This window comes from Urocitellus parryii, chromosome 5, assembly GCF_045843805.1.
Source record: "Urocitellus parryii isolate mUroPar1 chromosome 5, mUroPar1.hap1, whole genome shotgun sequence".
NCBI lineage: Eukaryota > Metazoa > Chordata > Mammalia > Rodentia > Sciuridae > Urocitellus > Urocitellus parryii.
In genome coordinates this window covers 205,999,731-206,021,260 of record NC_135535.1, presented here as the reverse complement: position 1 = coordinate 206,021,260, position 21,530 = coordinate 205,999,731, and the positions used below count along the sequence as shown (strand labels likewise).

The 21,530-nt window shown below is 51.3% G+C and overlaps 1 protein-coding gene across 2 annotated transcripts in view; it reads left to right on the top strand.

Annotated features, from left to right (window-relative positions):
- C5H10orf90 (chromosome 5 C10orf90 homolog) overlaps positions 1 to 21,530 on the top strand; it is a 191,491-nt gene that overhangs the window by 148,667 nt on the left and 21,294 nt on the right. Inside the window, exons 5-6 of one of the 2 annotated variants that reach the window (XM_026384307.2) lie at positions 17,292 to 17,582; positions 20,434 to 20,618. In XM_026384307.2, the coding sequence (XP_026240092.2) occupies positions 17,292 to 17,582; positions 20,434 to 20,618 (476 nt within the window). The remainder of the gene's footprint in view (positions 1 to 17,291; positions 17,583 to 20,433; positions 20,619 to 21,530) is intronic. The other variant, XM_026384308.2, reaches the window with a different exon arrangement.

Sequence of the window (21,530 nt, the reverse complement as noted above, 5' to 3'; positions counted from 1 at the left end):
TGTCCCTGTCTCCCGCAGGACCTGCCGGCCACATGCCTATTGCTGTGGTGAGCAGACTTGCTTTCTTAAAGATGTATTTATAACTTATAAATGAGTATATATGAGTTTATATATAACTTATTTATGACTTACAGCTTTTATATGTTTAAAACACTCTAATTCGTGGAGACATAATTCACATTCCATAACTGTCTCGCACTGTTACTTCAATCAGCAATCTCTCTCAGAAATTAATTACTTAAAAATGCATCGGATTCCTAAATGTTGCATCATATTCAGGAAGCACCTAATGCCACTGGGTGCAGGACCCTAAAGTGAAGTGTCCCCCAACCAGACTTGTCGCTTAACTCCTTTTTCCAGCAGGAAAAAATCCCCCTGAAGTTTGGAGTGTTTTTTTCCTGGTAGGAAATCCTTCTCACGCAGATGAGGCCGAGACGCCGTTTCCCTGAGGACGCCCGGGCTTGCCGTCTGGTGGGCTGGCCTGTGAAGCTGCTGCTCCTTCCTTTGAAAATTGCCCTCACGGGGCTGGGCTGGTGGCCTTGTCAGAAAGGGAAAATGTGCAATTTCAAATCCAGGGAGAAGCCACCGACAGCCACTGGCGAGTTAGGCAGTCAGTGGTCTCCGCCGCCGAGCCTTGGGGGTCCCGGCTGCTCCGTGCTCAGGCTGCACCTGGCTGTTGTCTAACCCTCCGCTCGTCAGTGCTTCTGCTGAGGCGGCGTCCAGAGAGAGGGGGCCAAGTGGGAACGGGTCCAACTTGCCACCTGCTTGATAAAAGTTTCAGAGTGGAAATGGGTGGGAACTGATGTCCGTGACAAATGGCTGTAATGACGTCTGCATGTTTGAATTGCTGCTCATGTCAAGCGCCCATTGGGCCAGGTGACTTGGGACCCCATTTCTCCTATCCCTGGAGGGGATTTGAGGAGCTCCTAGAGAGGGGGACCTCAACTCAGGATGACAGGGTCCTTGACCAACTCCCAGAAAAGACTTTCTAGATGCAAAAGATATTGAGGCACAGAGGTTTACTTAGAAAGCAAGGGAGACTGCGAGCCATCGTGAAAGTTGGCTCTCTGGGGGTCCTCGGGCTCTTTTTTTTTTAAGGTAAACTTAATGGGGGTGGCATGGGAAGGTGTGCAAGGATGACATCAGTCTGGTGATCTCAGGACAGTTCACGGTGGTCTGGCTGCTCCGGATCCTTAGGTTGACATCTCCTCCAATATCTGATCAATAGGTTGCATTAGAAAGTATCCCGGATATCTCTTTGCTCCTCTGTTCAAAAAAATACATGTATTACTATGCTAATTAGTGGTACACAGGCCATTTCCATAAGTGGCTGAATTTCTACCAACATTTTAAGATTCTGAGTGAGGATTTGTAGATTTTCCAGAAATTTGGGAGCAACAGGCCCCGGAGAGAGCAGGCTCTTGGCTCACAGGTGAAGGGAAGAGGAACCTCAGCACCAGCTTGCAGAGTGAACTACACCTTCCTTCTCCTTCTTTCTGCCTCTTTTACATTTCTTTCCTCCTGTCACAGTTTCTGATCAGGAAAGAGGGCCCACAGGGTGCACAAGTGCCTCTGCTGTGGGGGATAGTTTCCCTCCCTTGAGGCCATGGAAACAGAGAACCCAGTTTCTTGAGAATAACGGGCTTTGTTCTCCTGAGGGTGGGGCAGTGTGTGAGTCAACTTTCTCCGGGTTTCCGACGTCTCAGTCCATAGACGGCCAACTCCATCCTCCTCTCTGGAGCTCGAGGTCATGGCAGAGAGTGTGGCAGAGGCAAGCAGCTCAGGACATGGCCCCAGGAAGCAGGGAGAAAGCACCCTGCTCAACAAGGATGAAATCTGTGTCCTCTAGCCACACCCCACCTGCCTACAGCCACCTCCCAGTTAATCCCTATCAGGAAGTTGACACTGGTTATGTTAACTCTCCTAATCCAATCGCTTCGCCTCTGAACTGTTTTGCATTGTTTCACGTGTGAGCTCTTGGGGGACACTGCACAGCTAAACCCTAACAGGAGGGACAGTCTCCAGGTTGAAGCACCTTGGCTTCTGTCACAGACCTCTCCACTTGCCCATTCGGGGCAGCAGCCACATCTGTCTGCCCACTACCACCTCCCCACCTCCTCGCGGGATGCCTGAACAGAGGAGTACCTCAAATACACTTTTGAATTACTGAGTTGATTTTTACCCTTTGGAGACTGTCAAGGTTCCTCTGCTGATGCTTCTGGATGAGGATTCCGGGTCCCCTCATTATCTGCTCTGCAGTAGGCGAGTGAGTCCTCAGGACTTGCATGGCTCCTCAGGAGCTAAACGCCCTTGCCAAAATCACCAGCCGTCAGTTCAGTGATGATGCCAGTCACTTGTCAGGTGCTGATTGAGTGCCAGGTGTCATTCAGGTGCTCAGCACTGCAGTAAGCAATCAAGGTCCCCATCCTCATGGAGCTTGCTGCTGAGCTAGAGATGGACAACAGACAGACCCTCGCTTCCACCTGAGGAGTCTCAAGTGGTGACAGGAATTTCTGCAGACCCCTGAATTGGCCCATGGCATTGGGTGACTCCTTGCTGGCTTCTGTAAATGGGGTGGCCCAGGAAGGCTCCTCTAAATAAGTGATATTCCAGCCAAAGTCTTCGTGGTGAGAGGGAGCCTGCCTTGGAGAGGAGGAACATTTTTAGATAGGAGGTACAGCTGGGGCAAAGTCCTGATATGAGGCAAGAAAGGACCTGGAGCATTCTGGGCTCAGGACCAGGGCCAAGGGGGCTGGAGCACAGAGGGGCTGGGGAGGAGCCCTCCAGACTCAGGCAGCTGGCAGAGGCCAGATCATGGAGGGAGGAGTTTGTGACTCTGTGATGTGACTTAATTTTTTCCAGATCTCAGGTGGGGCAGTAAAGCCAGCAGGGCCAGAGGGTGACCAGGTGAGTGTGATGCATGTAGCTGGTGCATGGTGGCCCCAGGTGTCTGAGGTGCCACGGGCAGCACTTGCTGGTCAATTCCATGGAGAGCTGGGGAAGGCCAGAGTTGAGGAAACGCCTGGATTTGGAGGAAAACAAGTCATTGAACTAAGGGATGTGGGGGTTAGCCCAGGCCCTGCCTGATCCTTCACTGATTATTTTCAAATACTCTGAGCTAACTGCTCTCCAGTCCCTGGGGACAACCTTCACTGCCAGGCAGAGACTAATGTGCCTGAATGTTCCCCAGCACTTGACCAAGTTGGGTGCAGAGGTGAGGCCAAGACCAAAGGGGCCTGCAAGTTCAAGGATGGGAAAGAGGACCCCAAACAGGGAGAAGGTCCCACCTGGAAAATTGCCATGTTAAAGCCAAATTCAGAAATTACTTATTCAGCCCAACAACTCATTTTCAGTGTTGCCATTTTGTGACACTTTGAGTTGCCCCCCAGCAGTGTGGGTGTTCTGATGGGTGTTGGCACTGTCACCACCTTTTCCTTATACATGTCACTAGGGAAGGATGTTTGTGTTTGATATTACTGTAGCCAAGAGGCACTTGCTTCTTACCCTTGGCATACATCATCACAAGTGAATAATGAGAGTCATTTTAAAAATTCTCATTTTAGAGACTTTCTGTAGCGTGAGCTTTTCAGGAATGCATCTCTTCTTTGGACCCTTAATGCAGAGCAGTTCTGTAGCTGAGTTGCCAGAGCACACCTTTAGTGTCCTGGCCACCCAAGACAGGACGGGATGAGTTTATTCGGGGATGCAAAGGGCATCGAGTCTGATTTCCTGGTCCCGTATCCACACTGTCTGATGACAAGTGCCGGACCTGACCCCTTCGTCAGGAGGGAACTGGATCTCCAGGGCAGCGAGTCTCTCCAGTCCCATTTGCTTGTGGTTTTGCAGTCCCCAATAGAGACGATACATATGTTTTCCTTCCCCGGGATTTATTTTTAGAAAATCTGGAAAATGAAGTGCCTTCAGTTAGGCCACATGCCTGCCATCAGCCTTAATGGAAGAACAGCATCTTTGTGGAGGAAGAGAGTCATCCCCAAGTGTAATCCCCAAGAGCAGGCTGCTGTGCACATTACGGCCTGGGTCCCTGGTTGGGGTGAGTTGGGCTCCCACACTCGTGAGTGGTCCTGAGGACCAGGGACTCATGGGAGCTCGGTGGTGCCTTCCCTGGTCCAGCTCTGAGCCCTCTAGGTCTGGACAGGGCAAGCTCTGCAGTGCTTGTGGAGAGACCTCATGCATTTCAGACCCATGGCCCCTCTTAGTGCATTCTCCTGCCCGAATCCAGGGCGAAGCTGGGGGGTGCAGGACTTGGCCATTGAGGGGACTTTCATTTCAGTTTCACCAGTCCACACCTGAGTAGGGACCATGGGGGCATAGCAGGATGTTGCTTCTTGGAGTAAGGCGGGCCCTTCCTGAGTGCTTGCAGCCTTATACTAGAAGGTCCAAAGATCTCCACTCACACCTTGACGGTGGACACCACGTCTGTCATTCCTTGGGAGCTGGGTGAGGCAGAAGTTTGCCCCAGTCTATCTAACAGCCCACCCCCATTGTAAAGATCTAACGTGCTCAGGGGCATCTTTGAAGGTGGGAAGCTTTAGAGTATTTTACCAAAAGGAGCCCATCCCCGGGAGCAGGCAGGGGTAGAGGCTCTTGTTGCACACTCTGCAGCCTGGAGTTTGCAGGCCTTCTTTAGTTCTTTCTAACTCCATATCCTTCTCACTCACCTGATCCCCAGGTGACATGACTCACGGAGAGAGCTGGCATTTCAAGGGGCAAAAACACGGTCCGTGAGTTGAATAGCACAGCCCTCTCCCCAAGAGCCTCTCAGACCCAGAAGATGGTTTGGTTTGCTCTACCCAAAAGACAACTCTCGAGACACCACATAAGAGGGTCACACCCCTACCTTACATTGACCTTCAGCTGGCCTTCGTCCAGTCAATTTGACAAAGTGGAAAGTTTGGGGCAAGGGGGTGAGACATGGGTCAAGGGTTTAGCAAACTGCCTTTCTGCCTCTCTGGGCTTATTGTGTGCATGTTTTTTTTTTTTCCCTTAAAATTTGAAATCAAGGACAAAATTTATCCAAATCACTTAAGGGTCACAGATTTAAAATTAGGCATTAGATACAGGCCACCCCAGGGCTGTGGATTATAGTGAAGCTTCATCTTTGCTTAGCACATCATCCTTTTTGAGTTTCACGTGGTTCCATTTCCTCCTCCCAGAGCAGGCGGTGTTATCTCATTGTGAATGAGTCACTTTAAACTGCATGGGTTGCGTGGCCCTATGGTCACATAGCTGGTGGGTGGCAGGACCAGGTGGGTGTGGGTACCAAGTCTCTAGGCCTGTATTCCACCTTCTGTCTTGCTGGAATGGTGTCATGTTGCACATTCAGCCAGCTGTGACTGCAGGATGTGAACCCCCCTGGAGGGTGTGGGTCAAGGCTCTAGGTGGGGATATGCAGGAGGGGCCAGAGGCTGCGCTTGCGGGGCTCTGAGCAGCTGGCACACCCTCTCTGCTCCTTAGCAGATTAATGGACACTGTGGACCACACTTGCATCACCTGGTGTCTTACGAATGTGGCGTTAGGAATGTGCTTGTGCTGTTCCTGATGTATGGACACATAGTCATTTTATAGAGCTGCTGAGAAACAGCTTTCACTGTACACAATACTGCTTGCTGCTTTTGTGGGGGGCTTTTAAAAACCTATCAAGATGACCATTTGAAGTAAGTTTACATTTACAGAAATGGGGCAAAAAATAGTACCAAGAGCTCCCTTGTACCCCAGCCCTGCTTCCCCTAATGCCCACACATAAGCTGTTAGTGTGACCTTTAAAGTTTTTTCTTAAGACAACAAGCACCAGTGCAGCCTAAGGGCCTGCGACCTAAAAACTCATCTTTTAAAGGAGGCTGCAATAATTCTACAGCCTGACCCAGAAGTCCTTTGAAAGGTATCAAGAGAGGACACAAAGAGGGCTCCCAGACAGCAGAGACGAAGGAGGCTCATGGGTGTGAAACGTGGCACACTTGCTGTCCCAAGAGAAGCTCTGGACAACTTGACCAGGATGGTCAGGGAGTTAGAAGTAGATTCACTCTTCCCTAATGATGTGATCTTCTAGAATATTCTGATAAACATAAGTGGGTAGGGTGGGGGATGGGGCTGAGGTACGAAGATAGAAGTCACGTCCTTCAGTCATTCCGAGTCACGGGACGCCAGTAGTAGTGCTGTCTGTATAAGATAACGCTCAGCCATGTTCCGTTTCTTCTCCTAGCGGTTGTTAGAGCTAGCCAGGGTAGAGCTCAAGCCACCTGTGCCTCTCCCCACCCCCCTCTACAGCCATCTGCTTAGAGAAGGCCTTTCCTCACCAGTGGTTTCTGTCTTCTCCACCTTATTCCAAAATGATGATTTTTTTTTTTTTTTTTTTGCAATAAGATGGTGACATTTGTTTTCACGAAGAAATCTCTCCTTCTTCAGGGCATCAGGGAAATGTAGCTTTTTAAAAACAGTTAAACATTTCCATTTTTCCATACCCTAAGTGGTCTCATGAGGCAAGAGCATAAAAGAAACACGCTTTGTGGCTTATGAGTCGCTCTCAGTGAAGAGAAATAAGTAAGGCGGGAAGTCTGCGTTGAATGGGAGTGATTAGGAAGCCGGGCGTTTGTTGTGATGCCACCTGTTTATTTCACTGGGAAATGATGGTCATTTGGGGAGGGAACAGGAATGAAAGGACATTAAGTGTGTAAGCCTGATGTCCCGGGAGAGGGAGGCAGGGAAGACCAGCCTGCTCCGTGTCTCTCTGTGCTTCCTGACTGCAGCCCGAGCTGAGTCAGCCTCCTCTCTCCCTTGATTTATTCCTGGTTCTATTTCCATGTGGCATGTGCTCCTCTTCAGAGGCCCTGGGAGCATCTCCAGTTCTGATTCTCAAAATAGCCCTTGGGAGGGCACGGCATTCCTAGGGGGGGACGCACACAGGCCCCGAGTTTCCTGCTGAGTTGGGCCTGATGGGACTGAAGTTTATTAGAAGTGTCAGAGAGAACCAGAAAACGCTGTGGGCCTGGCTGGGAAGTGCGTCCAGCGGCCAGCAGCCTGAGCCGGGGAGCCATGGGGCTCCAGGGCCTTGGAATTCACTTCCTTTCCCTCTGAGGTATTTCTGTCTTCCCCAAATAGGGTTTCCAGATCTTGTCATGGAAAAGGTCTGGATGATGGGGGAACTGACTGACCAGAGGGGCAGGGAGGGGACACTGTCGGGCAGGTGTGTGTCCTTCCAGCCCTACAGAACACCAACCCAGATCCCCCACAGTCCATTTCCTGAAAATGCTGTTAGTTGAATATGTATTAAACATGGTATCAGGAAGGGGACTCTGCTGCCAGAGCCCTCACAGTGCCCACAGTCCCCTGTTACAGTGCACACTCCTTGGCTTCGTCCTTGGTCATGTATATTGAACATTTCAAATTTTCATTTCCTCCTTAACTCAGCGCAGTCCACCGGTTTCTGGCTTAAGCCCTGTGACTGTGAGTTGAGGGTGAGTTCCGTCCCCGTTTAGTGATGATTCTTCAGTTTACCCAGGACACCCATGTGACGCGCGCTGTGCATGGCCGTGAAAGGGAGAGGCAGATCATATGCTCAGATTATTACTAGAAAACAGCTGTCCAGACAGAACAAGGACGGAGCTGAGCTGGAGGCAGCCCAGGCACCTGGAGGTGCGTGGTGTGCATGCTTGTGATGTTGAGCTGACGTGCAGAGGGTGGACGTTGTCTATAGGTCAAGGCTGGCCACCTGTGGACCATCCAGGTGTCTGCCCGCTGTGGGGTGGGCAAGGCCTCAGTCCATCTTGCTGGGCCACCACCACTGCTTAGCTGGAGCCTCCCAGGCTGCCCGCAAGCTTCAGCCTCACTCAAGGTGTCTTGTGACTTTCTAGATGCTCTTTTCTACGTCTGCTGGACCATGTCCTCACCTGTAAGATCTCGCTGGGCTCTGTCCCCTGGCTCCTGAGTATTGGATTTGTTTGTGGTCTGGTGAGTTGGACTGCTTGAACAGGTGACAACACCCTCAGCTCCATGCCACAGTTGGAGTTGGCTGCTTGCAGGAGCCACCTTGTCTGGCCAAGTGCAGATCAGTGATGTCCATGCATTCTATGGCCAGGCCATCACTGCCCACTGCCCTGACCCCCCTCCTTGCATCTGTGCAGCTAGCCTTGCCTGACGGGACAGGAACACTGAGCCATGATGATGAGTCCAAGTGAGGCCCACCGCAGTGGAGCCCCACAGTCAAAGCCCCCTGCTGACCGTCATGTTCAGTCTTTTTCTTTTAAAAAGTGAGGTTGGTCCTTTTTCATTTATTGGTATGACTGGTGTTGATCCTCTCTAATGCTTTAATTGCAATATTTGTATTTTGTCATATTTACTCTATTTTCTCTCTAAGGTTTGTGTTTTCAGCTTTCCTGTATCTGTATTTCTACACACACATGCACACACACATGTATTTTACAGCTTTGTGGTTTGGTTCTAGTGATTACACTGATACTTAAACCTTTCTACATTTTCTTAGGTCCTGGCCTGTATGTAGTTGGGAGCGGGGAGGAAAGGAAGGGGAACTGGGGCACTGTGGAGACTGGATGTGTCCCACATTCTGCTCTCTCATGGGCACCGGGGTGGATTGCACGCCTCCATCTCTGACATCACGTCTTTGGCCAAGGAAGTTCTGAGCCACGTGAGCCACGTATGAGTGTCGTGTTGGTGGGCCAGTGCAGCCTGCATTCGTTCTCCCAGCCCCTGTGGTCCTGGGGACAGGTGTCACCACCCCATGTGACTAAGCAGAGCCTCTTGGGGGCCCACCCAGGTCGGGTAGCTTGTGCTGCACCTCAGACTCAGACACGCCTGGGAGCCACCCCGGGATGGGCTTTGATGCAGATCCTGACCCTGGTGGTAGGAGGTGGGGCTGGGATTCTGCAGCTCTCACAAGTCCCCAGGTGCTGTTAGAGCTGCTAGTTTATACATTTTTATTAGCAGTGCCAAGCCACTGGTATTCATTCATTTGCTTTTGTTCTTTTATTTCCTGCCTGCTATATAAGTTAGACTTGTGATTCTCAGGTGTGGTTACTAGAACAGTAGCATCAGCAGTACCAGGGACTCAAGCACATGTTCTAGGCTCCACTCTAAATCTGCTGAACTGGAAACCTGGGGTGAGCTCAGGGGTCAGGGTTTAACAAACAGCCCATGTGAACCTGATTATGTTACCATTGCTGTAGCTATCCAGGCCTGTCCCTCACCAGTTAGGACTGTGTTTTGTGCTGAGCAACTAGACACTCAACAGTAAGTAGCTTGGAACTACAAGAATGAATGGAAGAAATCTAGAGGTGGGCAGGCATGGCAGACCGACGTTGCCATCTTGAACCAAAGGAGGATTTTCTAAGTCAAAGGAAAGAAAACTAGGATGTTTATAGAGTAGGCAATCAGCTGTGTCTGCCACAGAGGTGGTGGGACTTGAAGTCTCCATGATGCTGAGTAAAAGACAGAGTGACAGTGTGTGAGGTTCCGGAGATTTCGTAATTGTCATCAGCGGGTAGGAGGTTTAATTTACTAGTTCAAGATGACGCAGTACTAGGTGAAGATACATTCCAGCTGAGATGGGTTGGAGGTGGTGGACACTGGATATCTGTGAGATCGTCGGAGTGGAGGTGAGACTCTGACTATGGAGGTGACAGTTATTGGTTGTAGAATTCATGAGGACAAGAACGTTGAGTTTTCACTGCTGCATCCTAAGTGCCCCATAATTGAGCCTGGCGTACAGTAGGTACTCAACAAAGACTTGTCAAATTGAGGATAGAGATGTTGATGTTTCCTCAAGAGAACCACAGAGACCAATATCCAACCCTCTTTCTCTTCCCTGAAATACTGAAAACTCTGAGTTTCCAGGTAGCACAGTGAAAGTCTGAAATGGAAGCCCCATCTTCTTCAGCACGTACACACACACACACACACACACACACACCATGCATTGCACAAACACACATATCATGCCTGTGCACACACACACACCACACACACCATGCATGTGCGTGTACACACACACACACACACACAGAGTGATTCAGGGATGCGACTCTAGCCCTGAACAGATAGTCACTCTGCAGGATCCTGACCAACATTCTCCTCTACTCCTCCCTCTGACACCTGGGAGATCAGCCTATTTTGATCGGCTTTAATGCGCAACATTTCCTGCTTGGTAGTTGTGCAGAGCATCCGGGAAAACAAAAGCAGAGGGGAGATGAAAGCTCTGAAATCCTCAGGCAAGAGGGAAAGAGTGGCTGTCAGCAGCAGTAAGCCACCCTCCTCCCTCCCAGTGGCCACACCTTGGTGGACATGTGCCTGTGCCCTGGGCATGAGGAGGGCAGTCCTGTTCTGTAGCCAGCTGCCTCCAAAGTGGAAATTAAGAAGTGCAGAAAGCCACACGTGAATTCACTGGAAATGTGCCCTAGGGCATTTGGACAGTGTCACGCAGTCAACATTTTAAATCTTTGTTGTGTCTGTGATGCTGGGCACGTGCTTGACCACTGATCCAAACCCAAAGCCCGGTGTTTTAATTTTTGCCTACTTTTCTGTAGTTCAAATATTTTTTACAGTAATCATTTATTCCTTTTACGATTTTGTTCTAGTCGGTTTGTTTGTTGGTTTGTTTGATACTGTGACTGAAGGATCTGACTAGAACAACTATAGAGCAGGAAAAGTTTACTAGGGGGCTCACAGTTTCAGAGGTCTTAGTCCATAGACAGCTGGCTCCATTCCTCATGGCTCAAATATCATGGTGGAGTGTGTGGCAGAGGGAAGCAGCTCACGTCACTGTGTTCAGGAAGCTGGGAGAGACTCCATTCTCCAGATACAAATATCTCCCCAAAGCCACGCCCCCACTCCCACGTCCTCCAGCCATACCCCGTCACTTCAGTTACCACTCAGTTAATCCCTCTCAGAGGATGAAATCCTGATTGGGTCAAGACTCTTACAACCCAATCATTTATCCTCGGAAACTTCTTGCATTGTCTTACGTGTGAGCTTTTGCAGGATACTTCACATCCAAACCCTAATAAAATTTATTAAAGATTTATCTCTTTAATAGAGATATGTCTTGATGAAAAATCTAATGATCACTTCAACTGTGATCAAGTTTTGAGAAATGCTTAGAACACTTCTCATGCTTCAGGGTCTGAGTCATGCTTTGAGAAAAAGGATTGTGGGAAAATTGATAGCCTGGAATTATGTCCAAAGTGGAAGGTTGAAAGAGGCAAGCTAACAGTTACCTGGAACGTGTCTCTTGATCAACTTTTGCAATGTAGTGGATGTCATCCTATTGCTAGAAAACAGGTGTGTGTGTGTGTGTGTGTGTTGTGTTATTTCTGCTATCTAAATATGTTTGCTCTAAGACTTTTGTTCCTCAAGCTGAAACCTCTAAAGACATAATTGGAAAATCAGCCCTCGACAGTTACCCAGCGTCCTTTCTGGATATTCTCTGGTTGGGGGAAACATGTGTTCCTACTTTGCAGCAACTGCATGCGTGAATCTTACTGTGAGAGTTGCAGTTAGTTCCCCACGTGGTATCTTGAAACTCGACCCCAGAACAACCTCCACGAGTACCCTGGGCTCCCCCCTTCTCTGACTGCCCACTGGCCTTGCACATTTGTGTCCTAATGCCCTGTGGCCATCTGGACACAGCTCCCCTTCCCAGCCGTCTTCCCTGGCTCTCAGCGGGGGAGCTCTTTCATAGACCACCAGTGACGGCCACTGCTTCTCCAAGTCCGTCTTCCTGGTCATGGCCCCTCTCCCCGTCAGGTCTGCTCTTCAGGAAGTGAGGCTTCCAGTGGCTGATGTGGATAGCAGAAGCAGTCTTTGCTGTCTAGGAAGGGCTGGCGTCTGCAGGAAGTCTTGTTTCCTGCGACGGGAGGACTCGCTCATGGTGCGCTTTGTCTCTGGACGCCCTTCGTCCTTCCCGGCTGACTTCCAGGTGGGCCTTTGGGGTCCCCTTTTGTTCATCTTTCCTCTTCCCAGTGGCGCCAGCCCCAGCTCTGCCTTGCCACGTGGATGGTCTCTGGGACCCTGAGGTCGGCAGCCGGAGCTGTTTACCCCTGTCCGCCTCCTCCCGCTCCTTCCTTCCTGCCCGGCTGCAGGGCTACTCCGGAGGAGCTGAACAGAAGTGTGCTGAAACGATTATGTCGACTTTGAACCGAAGGCTGGGTGGAGTGCTGTGTTTTGGTACCAAGGGGAGACCCGCGTTCACACGAGGAATTGTTTTAACCTGCAGCCAAAAGAGGATGCCTTCACCAGTTAAAAAAAGAAAGAAAGCAGAGAAAATGTCACCAGCCTTGCACATAGCACCATGTTCTGTTTTCCCTGACTTGTCTCTCCAGAGGCCACCAGCTAACTCTGCTTTCTTTCATTTCGTTTTCCATGTGTTGGAACTGAAGGTGTTTCAGGTTGTCTCTCTCCTTTGAAAGGAGAAGAATAATAAACTTGCCAGGAAGCTGCGCATTGTGTGAGTCAACTGTCTTTCACTGTAACAAAATACCTGCGATAAAAATGACTTCAAAGGAGGAAAGATTTATTTTGGCTCACGGTTTCAGAGGCTTCAGTCTGTGGTTGATTGGCTGCTGGTCTGAGGGTGAGAGAGCACGTCACAGTGGAGCATGTGGAGGGGCGAAGCTGCTACCATCGTGGCGGCCAGGAAGAAAGAGAGAGAGTGGAAGAGGCCGGGTCACGAAACCTCCTTCTAGGCATGGACCCGTGACCTGACTTCCTTCCACGTAGCCCCACCTTTTAAAGGGGGTGACCAAGACTTCAACACGTGGCCTTTCAGGACATTTGAGATCCAAACCGTGATAAGTGCTTATTGAGCTCCGTTGTTCCCATCTTCCTTCCTCTTTGGTGACTTCTGTGTCCTTCGATGCACATGCACCATGCAGTAGACTTCCCAGCCTGCCACTGCAGCACTCTTTGTCCCAGTGCCAAAAGAAGGGACAGCAAAGCCCTACTGAAAGAGAGAATCCTCCATTCACCCACAGGTGTCCCTCAGAGCAGACTTCTGTCTGATTGACACCCACGCCATCAAGCCCACTTTTTGGTTTCCAGTTTGATGCTACAGTTCTGGGGTTTGCCGACTCAGAAGGTGAAGAAGGAAGGTGAGATGGTTAGCTCTATATAATGCAGACAGCGGGCTTTAAAAGGCTGTGGGGGTGGAGAGCAGCGTAGGGCCACACAGGGTAGAGGCAGATAGCACTGGAACTTTTAGGAGATCCTAAGGCCCACGTGCAGTTAAGTTCAGGAATCGGTGTCTATGTTAATGCCCAGAGACACCCACACCAGCTTCAATTACTGCATGACTAAGAAACAGGCCGTTAGTTGTAAGGCGATCCAGCTTTCAAAGGGGAAAATCACCACCAGCAGCATTGAACTTGGGGAGGGAGGAATATGTCTTAGATTCAAGGAGGCTTTGTTCAGAAGTGCCTCTTTGGTTAGTTGGATGGTTGAGATCTGTTTCAAGAAGGCAGGAATCTGCACAAAGCTGAGCCCCTAAAACCTCAATAGACAATCTCTCTGTACCAGGATGAAGGTTCTACGGAGATGTCGCTTCATCTTCAACACCTTTAACAAAATTTAAACTGATCTGTGTACACATGATTCTAAAGTGAGTTCTATATGACATTTACTTGCCTGGGGCCATTGAGTGTCCCAGTCAGCTGTCCTCTCTGGGCTTGTGTGTCTACTATTCGTGGTTTTCTTGCTCTTCTTTTGCAATTTGGGTGACAGAGTCCTGCAGCTGTGCTGGTCCTTCTCGGCAACCATTCAGCACATTTTGGCTTAATGTGAACTAAAGTACCACGTTGTTAGAGCTGTGCCCATGGAGGGCCAGTGGCTCAAGAAGGGCTCCTTGAAGGCCACCAAAGATCTGTGGGTCTCCTTCATTCCGGGAAAGAAGCAGGAGAGCGCCTGTCCTATAAAATCGGTTTATACCAGAGGCACTTTCTGGTGGGGCAGGTAGAGTGCTGAGGAAGGGCCGTTCATTCTCACACTGCTCCAAAGGCCTGCACGGGCTGCTGGGCCTCGTCTACCCCAGGTTCACGCCTGGTCTCAGCTGGTGTGGATGACGGATTGCTGAGGGGCCTGCTCTCCCACACCTGCCCTGCTGCTTGGGTTGGCTTAGGATGTGCTTTTGACTGTGGAGAATGTCCTGCATTAAAACCTGTCCCCAAGGCCCTCAGTTGAACAGGTCAAGGTCAAGAGCAGACAATCTGGAGTGGCCCGCTCTCCTGATCCTCTTCCTGCCAGCCAGCATACCTACCACACAGGATTTGTGTACACATGATTCTAAAGTGAGTTCTATGTGACAATTACCTGCCTTGGGCCACTGAGGGTCACACACAGAGCCACTCCCGGGAGAATGTGCATGAACCTGCTGCCTTCCTGATGCCCACCTGGGTCAGCCCCCATGTTCAGGACATGACTTACAATACCTTCCCCAGAATCGTATCCATATGCTCCCAAAGACACTATGGCTCAGCCCATCTGTTGAACTCTCTGCTGGAAGCTTTTGTCTAATAGACACAATGACATCCTTCCCTGAAAACAACTGGCTTTGTGCTGGCTATTCCGGATTTTGGTATGAAGAGCATATTGATTAAGGAGTCCTGAAGACAAAAGGAATTAATAAAGTAATGTTTGACTCAGTGTGAGGTTGTGTTTGGGAAGAACCTGGGCACCACCCAGGAGGGGCTCAGAGGTCATGTCCGAAGCCTGGGTAACGTTTCGCCTAGGAGGTGGCTCGGTGGGTGCCCTGTTAACTTGACATTGAAAATACTGTGCATTTTCCATTGACAATGAGCTTGAGGAGAGCATAGACAGGCCCCACATTATGGTCCAAGGGTCTCTTCTGTGAGTCAAGGATATGAAATTGGTCGAAGCCATTCATAACTGTCAAACAGAACACTTTCATTGGTTTTCTTTCACCCTGGTCCACAGCTCAATTCTGGGATAGGCAGGGTTGCTGGATGGTTGAGCTGTGGACTCTCAACTGACTTTAGGAAAAGGAATAGGAGAACGTTACTCTAAAGGAAATTTGTGCTACCGCAGCTCTGCCACACGCCAGACCCAGGAAGGAGGCACAAAGCTTTAGTGGAGAAATAGAAATGCCGGACACAGGCCGCTTCAGAGCCCACAGTGGCCGCGGGTCTTCCCTGGGGTGAGGTGGTTTAAAACGTAGGGCACGACTAAAGAGCTCTTAATTGCAGTCTGTCTGCATAGTGTGGGCCGGAGACGGGGCACATGCCCACCCTGCGAAGGCCTGCCTGCGACACCGTCCTGCTCTGCATTTCAGAGTCCACAAAAAGAGGCCCAATCAAAAAGCTGTGGGAAAGCTCTTCCTTGGCCACATGTTTTTCTTTTCTCCAGTAAGCGAACTCCGTTCTACTTTCCGCCATGGGTTTAGCGCTCTGGAGCCACTAGTGGAACTTCTGCCGCACACAGGGCCACTCCCAGGAGAATGTGCATGGACCTACCGCAGTGGCAGCCCTCCGTCAGTGCAGAGACCCCAGCAGTCAGCACCCGGGGGGAAAGCCGGTCTGGATCCCAGTGTGGGAGGCCGTAGTCCACAGCTGGGTGGATCCCTGGTGTTGGGGCCCTGAGTGCAGGGTGGGCAGTGCATCCTGATGAGAGCTCATCGGGGAGCAGACCATTCACCTCCTGGCTGGGGTAGAGGAGAGCCGAGGAGTGGCCAGCCGCCCATATCCCCCTCCCACCTCCGTACTCCACCAGGCCACTGCTTGAGGTTCCACCACTTCCAGTGGCACCAACTGAGGCTTTAGTACAAGGACTTTGGGGGCCATTTAGGATCCAAACTCCAACAGACAGACAGATGATCGATGAAAAGGTCAACAGGTAATACACAGATGAAAATATTGATTGATTTATGTCCATGAATCTGTAAATAAATCCACCAGCTTAAAGAACCAAACCAGGATGGATCTATGCCATCAGCCGGACTGAGTCTCTTATCACTGATAACTAATTTGTTTCTGGATTCTTTAAGAGAGCTTCGAATCAAAAGAGGCCACGTGGAAAGGAGTGACTATTTTAGGGCTTTTTTCTGCCTACTTGTTTTTTACTTAAATAGAATTGATGATTTTTGAGGTAAAAGTTTGGAAAGCTATTTCTGTACAATTTAGCAAAGTGCAACTTTGCCACTAGTGGATCAATCTCCTCTCCAAATGACAAGATCTAACTACAATTGCCTTTTTTGTTTGTTTATTTTATTATGTACTTTTTAATCCTTCCAACGTGTCAACCCCCCCTGGAACCTGGTTGGAACGTCACGACATTTTGTTTGTTCAGAAGAACATGGAAAACTCAGTTTACCCCCTGGGTGAATCAGACCTTGAGCTGCCAGGTTGACTCTCCTGGGCTGGACCCCAGAGCCAGGAGGGTGCTGGGGGCGGGGGCTTGGTCCCAAAGTCTTTGTGCTTCTCACAGGCTGAGGGCCTGGCCTCACCAGAAGTGCATTCCCTCGGCTGGGACGCAGAGGCTCAGGCGGACGGGCCGGGAGGCTCCCCTGCACCGAGGCCTTGCTGGGTGCTCGGGGCTGTTGCCAGAGTGGGAGGTCATGCCCCTTTCTTTACTGTGGAGAAGGGACTGGAGGGAACAGAGCGAGAGTCCCCTAACGACTTTTGTCACAGAGATCATTCTGTATGGACTCATTCTTTTTAACTGCTGTGAAGCATGTCACACATGATTTACTGACCCCGTCCACTGCTGGTGGGTGCGAGGCAGTGTCCAGCTCTGCTGCCGCGGCGTGGAGACAGGCAGCATGCTGGACACGCCTGTGGGCCCACTGCCTGCGGACTGTGCAGTGACCTGATGAGGCAGGTCGACATCTGTGCTGGCCCCAGGACCTTGCCTGATAACAATAACAGTGCTTATTAAATGCTGGTACTGAACCAAACACTTCACGTGCATTATTATTACATTAGTACCTCCACTTTAATAGTTGATATTTTTGATATATATAATCAAGTAAACTATATAAAATATATTTTATTATATAAAGTGAGTGATGTAAAGAATTAAATGAATGCCATTTAATATTATTAATTTATTATATTGTCATCTACATTACAGTGGAGGCTGGGTAGTGCAGACATGGGATTTGAACCCAGGTACTGTGGCCCTATAGTTGAGGTGCTAAACTCCCATGGGGCCCTGACTGCCAAGCTCTCCGCCGTTTCCAGAGCAGGGGGCAGTAGACCTCAGTACTTCAGATGTGGTCTTGGCCGATATTTTGAGCACAACTTTCATTTTATTTTTAGTAGAAACAAAAGTATATTCTGGAAGCACCAAGGAGCAGCACGGAGCAACGTGTGTGTCATTGTCTGCTCCCCCCGAGGAACAGAAGCCCATTAAACCTTTCCCTCCCGATGGGGACAGGCCACCAAGCGATGACTGTGAGTCTAGCGACCTTTTTGAGCCCAGAGAGAGACAACATCCAAGCCTCCTGAGTCCCAAAGTCCCTATGCCTGGGTTTCTGTGCCCCTTGCAAGAGGCAAGGCTGACTCTGCAGGAAGACAATGGTGCTCAGATAGAAAGAGGGCTTCCAGAAGGTAAGGAGCAGGGGCGGTCCAGGGGGTCCCTTCTTGATGCTCCTGGGAGGCAGTGCAGAGCCTTCCCCCGCCGAGGCTCACCTGCTGGCCTTACGGAGGCCTGAGAGCAGAGAGGAAGCAGAGCATCAGGCTTCATGGTGGCTGAGCTCTACCTTGTGTGCAGCCAGAGGCAGCCCCACGTGGGCCATGGGTCCCCACCCTGCCTGGAACAAAGCTGGTACAGACTGAGGCTGAAAGGCCACCCGCAGGTGCACAGCAGGCTCCCTGGCTTTGCTAAGAAATGGCTGCTGGGGAGACTGCCTGCCAGCCAGACTGACCCAGGCCCTGTGATTCATGGGCAGGGACCACGGTGTAGGGGTGTGGCGATGTGACACTTAACAGTATGAGCACATGGACCTCCATGCCCTCCAGGCAGGTCCCTCTCAGAGGAGGGAACCCAGTAGGACACAGGTACACTCTCTCGGGCGGTTGAGCTGCTGGCCACCTGAATGTGCAGAAAATGACGATGTATAAAGAGACACAAGCTTGTGATGGGATGGTCTGCGGTGCCCTGTGACGTCAGCATTAGAACAGGGTTTCCTGTTACTCTAAAGATGTTCACAAACAACTACAGAAAGGGCAGAAAGATTATAATTAATAAAAAATCATGTCACTCGGAACCTAGATTAATCCCTAACTCTTCCCTCATTAGCCCATCACAGAAGCAATTATTAAACAGCCACTGCATGCCAGGCTCTGGGGTCGGTGCGTCCACTCCAGGCTCTCAGTCCTGTGCGGAAGGGTCGGCAGCAGGGCTGCGTCTGAGGGGTGCCCAGAGGAAGCCGAGGACGGCCCTGGCCCGGTCTGGGCAGAAGCGTCTTCCCCTCAAAAATGGTTTTGAAGAGAAGGTGAAGCCTTCCCTGAAACTTAGAGATTTAAGAATCAGACCTGAGGGCAGAGGGCATCGCAGGCAGGGGAGGCTCACACCCTAGGAGCTCAGGAAAGGCAAGGGCTAACAACGGAGTGGCAAGGGGCATGCCAGGTGCCCTGTGCAGGGCCGGGGCCTGGTGTGGTCATCAAGGGTCCCATGGGTCAGGTCAGAAGACTCTTCTGAACCCACCAAGGGGGTCTGGACTGAAGGTAGGACTGAGGCCCTGCAGGGAGAAGACACGGCGAGATTCGCTCTAAAGGTACTGTCTCAGGAGCAGAGTGGGCGGACAGGAGCAGGGCAAGGCTGAGCCGAGACCCAATAGGAAAGGACAGCAGAGGGTCACTGGGTGGAAGGGGCACTGGGGTGGAGACCTTCTGCCTCTGACAGACAGGTCTTATGATGAGCAGCGAGGAAGACAGGATTGTTAAGACTGGCCCTCGGGCAGCTGGTTATGCTGGTGGGGACTGCAGTGGAGAGGGAGCCAGCGGCCTGTGGCTTCCCCATGAGCTGGAGAACACCCTCACAGCAAGGCCTGGGGCCATGTGGGACGGGGCCAGCCTCGCGGCTGAGTGGTAGCTCTCAGCCAGCTGGGCCTCGTGGTCACTCCTAAAGTGGAGGGGCTATGGGTAAGTCCTCCAGTGGGACGAGAGCAAAGGACAGATGGGGTGGGAGCCTCTGATGGAGTGGTGTTGGGAGAGAATCTCAGTGAGGTGGACACTCACAAGATGGAGGCCCGAAGGTCTAGTCAGCTTGGGCTGTAGGGCGCAGGGAATGTGGATGGATTTTGAGTGGACAGTACAGCTAGTCCTGCCACAGAGGATAAAGTGACAGTGACAGCCTGGTTTGTATGAGCTGTCTCTGGTGGCCCATGAGACTCCTGAGGCCACCTCACCTCTTTTAAGCACCTGGTGTGGAGCTCTGGGCAGATGGAGACTGAGTAGGACGTGGTCCAGCCCCTGGAGAGCCTCAGGCGGGTGGGGTTAACCGCATCTTCTGACCCCACCTCTTGGCACATGCTGCTGGGTGGGCGTAAGGTGCTCCTCTGCAGAAACACAGCAGAGTCAGGCGTGGGCTCTGCCCTGGAGAGGGAGGAGGCCCTGAACGTTGGAAGTTTGGAGCTGGGGCTGCAGGCTGGACCTCACGGGGCAGTGGAGTCAAAGGGGTGTGTGCAGGTGGGAGATGAGGAAGGTGCTGCCAAGCCCAGGGCGACCGGTGGTGTGGCTGTGGTCGGGTGGGGAGGGTGCAGGTGGAGCAGCAGAGGGAGCCTGGGAAGGGTGGGCTCAGGATAGAGACCCGTCGTGGGTCCCAGGCCGAGTGCTGGTCAGGAAGGGGCCAGTGAATGCCGTGAATCTCCCTCCTACCTCCTCAGAGGCTGCCCTACCCGAGGGGCTGAGGAATCTACTCATTTCCTGACTGTTTCCACAAAGGAAAATCAAAATGGCCCCAGAAAGGGACTGGAACCAGCCCCGAGAGAGCAATCATTCCAGTTACTTCTGTAAAGCCGGCAGCAGACTGTGGAAAACCAAGGGGAGGATGAGTGACCAAGCACCGTCCTCATGTCATCACTGCGGCAAACACGAGGCAGATGAACATGCTGTCCTGAAACAACCCAACTCTGGCCATGCACAGGGCACACTAATAGGAAGCCCAGAAGAGGACAGTTTCTTCTCCATCTGAGCCAGGCCTTCTAAACACCAGGAGCAGGAGATACCTCCATGACATAATCAGCCAGTCGTGAGGTGGAGATGACTGAATGTTCTTCCTCGGGACCATTGCTGCCTGGAGGGTCTGGGACGAGGCCTCGTCTTGTTGGCTTAACGAGGACCATTAATAACCCACCGGCGTCTCTATTTTCAAAACTGTCTTCTGTGTCTAATAGTGTGGAGGAGCCAGGCGAGGATCCTTCGGTGCCCTCTAAGTGGAATTCTGAATTTCTCCTAGGAGATTACACGTGCTGTGACCTGGTTGTAAAAATAAAAGAATGTAAGAAGAGTGAGGACCCCACTGTGCCCGAGCCCTCACCAGCGCCACCCTCACCAGCAGCACCCCAAGGAGCAGAGACCCTGGACCTGTCACAAGAGGGTTCTGAGCTTGAGCAAACGCCTGCCAACTCCTTGACCTTGCAGGTAAGGCCTCTGTGTGTCCAGCCAGATTCCTGCCAGGGGGGAAGGCCTTCCCTGGCCTCTGAGGCTGGAAGCTGATCCTCCTTCCTAGAGGCTGTGGGACACTGGGCAGTTTCCCTAACCTTTCTGAGCCTCTGCTTCACTGTTTGATGAATGGATCTAGAGACACTGACTCCAGGTTAGAATCAGGATCAAATGCTGTCCACAGTGACAGCGATCACAGCGATGACGGAGGGGCTCAAAGTTTACACAGGACGCTTTATAGGCCTCAGCACCTGTGATCCTCAAATGACCCTTAGCAGGCAGGAGTCCCTAAATACCCCATCTTCAGATGAGACTTTGAAAGATTAAGGAAGCTTCCAAAAACAGGTGGCCATGACATGAAGGAGAGAGACGATGTGATTGGATGTTTCCTAATTATAAAAATGGTATCTGCACAGTTTTTAAAGTTATAAAAATTAGGAGGGCAAATGAACTCAGACCTGCCATGGCGTATTGATGGCCAGCCACACCCCACGGCCGGCGCTGGGTCTGCTGTGAATGTCCCTGCAGAGGCAGAGATGGCTCCACTGGTCAGCTCCTGCACCCTGGGGCCTCAGTGGGCCCTGTGAAGTGTTCATGGTGCCCCGAAGCTTCTGAGGCTCCAGGGCTATCCTCAGGTGGGAGGACAGATGCATAGCGGCCACTCTTGGGCCAGCAAGGTGTCCACAGGGACCTCCTCTGACATTAGTACATCCAGGGACAGGTGCCTTGTCCCACCAGCAGCCACAGCTGGCATATGGCAAGGAGACTCCCTTTCTGCCACAGCTGCCAGGGACACATATGTGACACAGATGGAAGCCACCATGCCCTGTCCCAGGGAGCCCTGAGTTCCGGTGGGGCGGGGGAGGACGGGTCAGAGCAGCGTGCCCAGAG